Source organism: Sturnira hondurensis, unplaced genomic scaffold (genome assembly GCF_014824575.4).
Source record: "Sturnira hondurensis isolate 20B ecotype Veracruz unplaced genomic scaffold, ASM1482457v3 Scaffold0015767, whole genome shotgun sequence".
Lineage (NCBI taxonomy): Eukaryota > Metazoa > Chordata > Mammalia > Chiroptera > Phyllostomidae > Sturnira > Sturnira hondurensis.
In genome coordinates, this window is record NW_028088398.1 from 505,873 (window position 1) to 513,461 (window position 7,589).

A 7,589-nucleotide genomic window follows, 5' to 3' on the forward strand; every position below is an offset into this window, starting at 1 on the left:
GGGACTGCCATGGACTGGTGGGCAGAGTCGGTGCTGGGCCAGGGAGGGTGGTCACGTGGAGGAGGACTTGGAATAGTTTGGGGGAGGGCTTTCTGAGCCAGGAACTCGGGCTGTAAGGGAGTGAACCCTCCATCACGGAAGATGTGCAAGCAGAGGCGGAGGGCAAATCGCAGACAGGCAGGGATTGCCCAAGCCAGGTGCCGAGCCCGTTGCCCTTTTGTGGGGCTCTCAGAAACTGTCACCTCCCACTCTTATACCCCCCCACCCCCTGATTCTCTAACCCTTCTGACCACCTGACCCCCATTTCCAGGGCAGCCACTGTGAGCAGTGCCTCCCGATGTTCGTGGGTTCCGCCGTGGGGGGTGGGACCTGCCGGCCCTGCAACACCTTCTGTCGAGGCAACAGCGACACCTGTGTCTCCAGGAAGGATCTTGAAAGGGCCAGGAGGGAGCCAGAGAAGTACTCGCTGGATCCAGAGGAGGTGACAGGGGCTGGGGACTGGAACTCCTGGGCCTGAGGGAGCAGGGGGCTGGTCCGGACCTTTTCATGATCATCCTGTCCTTCCCCGGCCAGATTGGAAACTGGGTGACAGAGGGCCCCAGTGAAGAGGAGGCTGTGTGTATACACTGCCAGAATAACAGCTCTGGGGACAGGTGTGAGAGCTGCCTCCATGGCTACTTCCTCCTGGAGGGGAAGTGCTCCAAGTAAGTGGAAGGGGCCCAGGCCCTTTGCCCTGTCCACCAGGCATGGCTCTGGGAGCCAGACCTGCTCCCCAGCCTGCCGCCCTGGGTCAGGAGAAGGTGCAATCCCCAGGGAGCCCTCAGGCCAGGGCAGGGGTCCAGGGAGGGCTGGATTCAGATGGGGGACCCCAACCTCGGAGGCAGTGCTGAAACACAGGCTAGAGAGCAGCCCCGATGGAGACCAGAGGGCAAAGAGAGGGCCGCTGAGGTAAAGGCCTCGAGACACCCGCCCCAATCTGCCCCTTCCTTCTGAGTGGTTGGTCAGAAGCTGGGTTCTGGCCCTGACTCTGCCGCTTACCTGCCCGGTGGCCTTGGGTAAAGGGCTGGACCTCTGAGAGCCTGTTGCCCCTTCAGGCCTGGACTGGAGCTCACCTGCAGCATCGCGCTGGCGCTCCTCTGGGTCACGAGAGCACCGTAACCCCTGTCTGCCTCCCTCCTCAGGTGCCATTGCAATGGCCACGCGGATACATGTAATGAGCAGGATGGGACAGGCTGCCCGTGTCAGAACAACACAGAGACAGGCACCTGCCAGGGGAGCTCCCCCAGTGACCGCCGAGACTGCTACAAGTACCAGGTGCGGCCGGAGGAGCAGGTTCTGGGCCAGGGGCCCTACAGCCCCAGGGGTCAGGGCTGGGCGGAGGCAGCCGGGTCCAGGCCAGACCAGCACTGTGGTTTTAATTTAATTTAATTTAATTTAATTTAATTTATTTAGAGAGAGGGGAAGGGAAGGAGGAGAAAGAGTGGGAGAGAAACATCAATGTGTGGTTGCCTCTCGTGAGTCCCCTGCTGGGAACTGGCCTGCAACCCAGGCATGTGCCCTGACTGGGAATCGAACCACGATCAGCTGGTTCCCAGGCCCGTGCCCAGTCCACTGAGCTACACCAGCCAGGGCAGCACTGTGGTTTTGAAAGGCAGCTGTGCTCACCGCTATACCACCAATGCTGCCCAACACTGTGGTTTTGAACTCTATAGCCGTGGGGTCAAGGTCAGCCTGATAGACTATTTCTGAGCTCCTGTCGGTTTCAGGCCCAGGGTAGTGATGCTAAGGACCAAGAAATGAGCTTCTTAGGGGGCTCCTTCAGGCTGGTGAGGGGACAGGCTCCATTACAGATAGTTACAACTTAAAGGTTGAAAGTGGCAGAAAACCCATCTCATAGTAGCTTAAGCGAAAAAGAGAATGTATTGGCTCTCAAAACTGAGGTCTGGTGTCGATTCAGGAATGGCTGGATCCAGGTGCTCACACAAAGCCATCAGGAATATATCAGTCTCTGCATCCTCCCGCTGCTTTCCTCTGTGTTGGCTTCACTCTCAGGGAGGTTTCCTCCGAGCAGCACTTCCCACCTGATGATCTTGGGCTCACAGGGGGTCTCGTATCATTACCAATACCTGTATTCAAATTCCCCTCGAGTCCATTTCACTCTTCTTTGGCCGGGGGGCTCCTGGTTGGCTGCCATGTTGCAAGCTCACCCCCTACAGAAAGGATAGTCCGGGCTCCCTCTTTGGAGGACAGCTCCCACAACCCCACCCACTGGCCCTTTCTCCCTAGTTCGGAGGGGAGAGAAAATCCCTTGCTTGCCTCAGTCTCCGGTCTCCCCACCCATTCACAGAAACATCACATCTGCAAAGCTTCACAAGCTTTACTGACTCCTGACATTTCCATCCTCGGTCAGAATTATGTCTTTCTTGGTGCATAATCAAGGTCTGTTGGCCTTTGCAAAAAAAAAAAAAAAAAAAAAAAAGGCCCAGAGAGTAATTCAGCCCTTCTCCTCCGGCAGCTCGGTGGCAGTTCTGACGCAGCAGTTTCTGTAGGTTCTATTGGCAGCAACAGGAAGAAGCTAGTGTGGGGGGAGTGCCTGCCACCGAGCCGGCACTGTGCCGTGGGGACAGCACAGATGGGGAAGGCCTGTCAGGGCTCTGCTGGGGCCTTGGTCAGGCGTAGACGTAAGAGGAAAACATTCTGGGTGGGAGGCTCGGACACCCCATGTCCTGTCCTGGGTCAGACTGGGTTTGGAGCCCGCACTGACTGGTCTGACCCTGGAACCTGAGTGGTTTCCACTGGGCTGCAGGAATCAGAAGGCTGTGGGCCATCCACCCGTTCAGCACCCACTGACTGAGCGCCTTCTCTGTGACAGGCGCTGGGCAAGGCGCCGGAAGGCAGTAGGGAACAAAACAGGCCAAATGCGCGTTCTCAGGGAATTTACTTTCTCTTGGAGGAGTCCAGCAGCAAACAAGTGAATAAGTCAGATACACAGCGTGATAGTGATGAGCAGTAAGGAGGGACATTAGGCAGAAAGGAGGGCTGGGAAGTGCTGGGGAGTGAAAATAGTGGGTACCGTGGCCAAGGAAGGTCACAGTGAGAAGGTGGTGCTTGAGGAAGAGCCTGATGGAAGTGAGGATGCCAGACAAGCAGAAGGAGGTGGGGGAGGGGGAGGGTGGGAGCAGGAGGGGGAAGGCAAGGGCAGGTGGAGAGTGATCCAGGTTGAGGGCCAGCTAGTGCAAAGGCCCTGGGGTAGGATGTGTCTTAACACAGCCCAGAAACAGCAAGGCCGGCCCACCCTGTGCTGTGTCTGTAATTTCAGCAGTCTGTGAGCTGGCCATGCTTACTGCCTGTGAACAGAGGAAGAATCTCAAGTTCAGTGAGGTTTAGTCACTAGCTCAATGCCGCACAGCTAATGAGGAGGTGGAGCCGGGATTCAGCAGAGCTCTTCGTCACTGAGCCCCAGAGTTCCAGAGACCTCAGCATCAGGGTGCTGTGATCTCGGGGTGCTGAAGTGTAGGGCCCTGGCAGTATCCATACTGTGTCAAGGAGGTTCCGGGGGTCACAGGAAGTTGCTGGGGCACCAGGGGGACTCTTGGCTACTTACCAGCAGACAGAGACTGTCAGCCCTGCCTGGAGGTGTGCTGGGCGTGAGCTCAGCCCTGATGGCTGCCTCCACCCGCCCCTGCCCGCAGTGCTCCAAGTGCCGGGAGTCGTTCCACGGGAACCCGACGAGCGGGCAGCAGTGCTACCGCCTCATCTCTGTGGAGCAGGAGTGCTGCCTAGACCCGACCTCCCAGACCAACTGCTTCCATGAGCCCAAGCGCCGGGCCCTGGGCCCTGGCCGCACCGTCCTCTTTGGCGTGCAGCCCAAATTCACCAACGTGGACATCCGCCTGACACTGGATGTGACCTTTGGTGCCGTGGACCTCTATGTCTCCACCTCCTACGACACCTTTGCAGTCCACGTGGCCCCCGACACGGGCATCCACATGGTGCAAATCCAGTCTCTCCCACGGCCGCCCCCACCCCCTGCTGATGGCGGGCCCCGGGGGGCCGGGGATGTGGGGGGACTGGGGACTGGGAGTGGACCAGCCACTACAGTGGAGCCACGGGTGCGGGAGGTGTGGCCTCGGGGTCTGATCACCTACGTGACGGTGACAGAGCCATCGGTAGTGCTGGTGGTTCACAGTGTGCGGGACCGGCTGGTCATCACTTACCCGCACGAGCACCACGCCCTCAAGTCCAGCCGCTTCTACCTGCTGCTGCTGGGCGTCGGGGACCCCACTGGGCCCGGCGCCAACGGCTCGGCCGACTCCCAGGGACTGCTCTTCTTCCGGCAGGACCAGGCCCACATTGACCTGTTTGTCTTCTTCTCCGTCTTCTTCTCCTGCTTCTTCCTCTTCCTCTCGCTCTGCGTGCTCCTCTGGAAGGCCAAGCAGGCCCTGGACCAGCGGCAGGAACAGCGCCGACACCTGCGAGAGATGACCAAGATGGCCAGCCGCCCCTTTGCCAAGGTCACTGTCTGCTTCCCGCCCGACCCTGCTGCTCCAGTCCCTGCCTGGAAGCCGGCTGGACTCCCGCCACCCACCTTCCGTCGCTCTGAGCCTTTCTTGGCACCCCTGCTGCTGACAGGGCCGGGTGGGCCCTGGGGACCGGTGGGAGGGGGCTGCTGCCCACCAGCCATCCCTGCCAGCACCGCCGGCCTGCGAGCCGGGCCGATCACCCTCGAGCCCACGGAAGATGGAATGGCTGGTGTGGCCACACTGCTGCTCCAGCTGCCCGGTGGGCCCCATGCGCCCAACGGTGCCTGCCTGGGCTCAGCCCTCGTCACGCTGCGGCACAGGCTGCATGAGTACTGTGGAGGCGGCGGGGGTGCTGGGGGCAGTGGGCATGGGGCTGGTGTAGGCCGGAAGGGACTGCTGAGCCAGGACAACCTCACCAGTATGTCCCTCTGACCGGGGGCCGAGCTCTCAGCCACAGCAGCAAAGTGCCCTGACGGGGCCCTGGGCTTGGGGCGCATCCACATGAGGGGCCCTCGACACTGTGTCCTCAGAGACCTCTGGTTCCTTTCCCCTGGGGGCCCCAGACAGGCCCTTCTTTGTTGTGCATTCAACAGTTCTTTATTGAGTACCTGCCGTGTGCCAGGCACTGGTGAAGGCACCAGGTAAACAGGAGCCAAGGCAGACGTGGTTCCCCCATCTTGTGGGACTTGATGTGTCTGTAGGGACTGAGGGTAAGGTCAGCCGGGCATCCAAGAAGCTACACAAAGATCGAGAAGGAACTGGCTGTGGGAAGAGCTTCGGGACGCAGGCTCCCGGCAGAGGGAACAGGTCCCTGAGGTGGGAGCAGCTCGTTTTAATGGGAAGGTCCGAAAGCTGGTCAATGTGACCCCGACTGAGTGTGGAGAGGAAGTAGGGCCGGGGTCAGGCAGGAGGTAGGCCACCCAGGGCCCGTGGACCCCAGACAGGGTTTGGGTTTGGTTCTCCGGGCAATGGGAAGCCGTAGGACAGTTAGTTTTATGCGGGGGGATGACAGGATCTGAAGGTTTTACTTAAGATGTCACTCAGCTGTGGTGTGGAGAATGGATTGGAAGGGGTGAGAGAAACAGCAAGGGGACAAGACGTGCTGATGGGCCCGATCAGGAGTCCAGGCCAGAGGCAGGGTGTGGGCGAAGGAAGTAAGGGCAGCGTGGGTGTCGGGGGGAGGGAGGGAGGCATCCAGAACGATGCGAACTTTGTGGCCCAAGCTGTGGGTGGACGATGGTGTCGTTTATTAAGATGGGCAGACGGGCGTATGGGGAAGATCAGGAGCCTGGTTTGGGACCCAAGGTGCCCTTCAGACATCTGTTAAGTGAGGCCCAACCAGGGAAACAAACCACTCTGAGCATTTCAGCAGAAGGAATTGAGTGCGTGGGGCTGGCTGCAGTGGTGAGGGATGAGGCTGACAAGAGGGAGGACAGCGAGGCAGCCCAGGGGCTCGAGCCAGAGCTGGAAGCCGATGCTGCCCCCCTTGGCTGGAGGGACAAAGCTTTGGAGGTGTCACCTGACCCCAGGGCTGGGGTCACAGGCTCAGAGGTGGGGGGAGGAGTGAATGCCAAGGTTGGAGATTAAAATGGTGGCGACCTCAATATAGAGCTTTCTTCCCAGGCGATGCTGCCTTGAAGATTTTTGGCCTCTTCCCGGGGGCTGCCCCGACCCCAGCCATCACCTTGGACTTCTGAGCCCCTTTCCACCCCTATCCTAGACACCTTGGAGTTAAGACTCTCCTTTCCCAAGAGTTCATCCCCCAGCTGCTTTTTTGGACCTTGCAGAGCTGGGTACGCATCTTCCCCTCTGCTGGGGCCCCAGTCTAGGGCCCACCCATGTGTGCTGCTGGCTGAGAAAGTGGGGAGTGTTTGAATCAACGAAGAGTGTGGGGAAGACCATCTCCCACTGCTGTCTACGTGCAGAGTTGGGTATCTTGGCGCTCTGACCCAGTACCCACGCTCTGGAGAAATCAGGCAAACACCCCTATCTCGGGGCCCCCTCAAGCCACATGGCCTGCACTCTGGCCCACCTAGGCAGGCGTCAGGGTGGTCCCACCATAGAAGCTCTTGTTTCCAGAAGGGACAAACCAAGGGGACATGAGGGCAGTGAGACCTTTGACTCTAACCCCAGATCTCTGTCAGGGAGGCCTCAGTTTGTTTCCGGAGGGAAAACAGGCCTTCCTGGGTGCTAGGACCAGCTGTGATCCTGGCCGCTGCCGTGAGAGGCGTTCAGGCATGGAGACTGAAATGGGGCCCCAGCATGGCGAGCTCGCCCTAATTCAAGCAGATTCTCACGGCCCGAACCAAAAGCATCTTGGGAGCCTTTGTCAGCCAGTCCCCCAGCAAGCAACAGCCCTGAGGCTAGGGGAGATGGGAGCCGGAGATCTCTGTCCACTCGGGGCCTCGGTCGTGGGAGTCTTGCTGGAAGTGTTCGCTCGTCTTTCTGCGCAAACCTGCCTAGAGGCCCCAAGCTGGCTGCCTCATCTGGTATTCAGCCACAGACGTGGTGATGTTTTGAACCGAGGAGTGGTGTGGGTCTCCACTGTGGTCTGTGAATATCATAGTATTAATAACGTTTGCAGACTTTCTGGGCAATTGGGGATTTCCAGAGATTTATCTGCCCACACGTAAGTTTTGCCTTTATGAGCTGATGGTAGCACCTACCCTCCAAGGTGTGACTGTGAACTTGTATTTGCTGAGTACCAGTGCTGGACAATTTGCTTGGCTTGTTACCGCATTTGATCTTTCCAACAGCCGTGCAAGGCAGGTACCATGTAGCCCCATTTTGCAGGTGAGAAAACATTAAATAAGTTTTATTTAGCTGTTAAGTGGCAGCTGTCATTTGAACCCAGACCGCCTGACTCTCAGATCCAGGTGCCTGACCACCAAGCTCTTTCTCCTTCCCGAGGAAGGAGGCCACAGGCCGACGCAGCCGAGAGTGGGCCCAGCACTGAGCGGGCTCTAGGGGCACGGTGTTCAAAATGGCCAGTTTCTGCCGGGCGGGCGGTGGGGCCTGGGAGGTCGAGTTTCCCATCTGGGGAGCCAGCCAGCTGCGGGACACCCT

At 59.0% G+C, this 7,589-nt stretch overlaps 1 protein-coding gene across 3 annotated transcripts in view; it reads left to right on the forward strand.

The window, feature by feature from the left end:
• The window catches only part of MEGF8 (multiple EGF like domains 8), a 42,980-nt gene extending 35,627 nt beyond the window's left edge, over positions 1-7,353 (forward strand). For all 3 annotated transcript variants that reach the window (XM_037065521.1, XM_037065522.1, XM_037065523.1), the window contains exons 38-41: positions 311-481; positions 574-704; positions 1,182-1,314; positions 3,693-7,353. In XM_037065521.1, coding sequence (XP_036921416.1) covers positions 311-481; positions 574-704; positions 1,182-1,314; positions 3,693-4,955 — 1,698 coding nt within the window. In that variant the 3' untranslated portion in view covers positions 4,956-7,353. The remainder of the gene's footprint in view (positions 1-310; positions 482-573; positions 705-1,181; positions 1,315-3,692) is intronic.
• Positions 7,354-7,589: the final 236 nt, after the last annotated feature.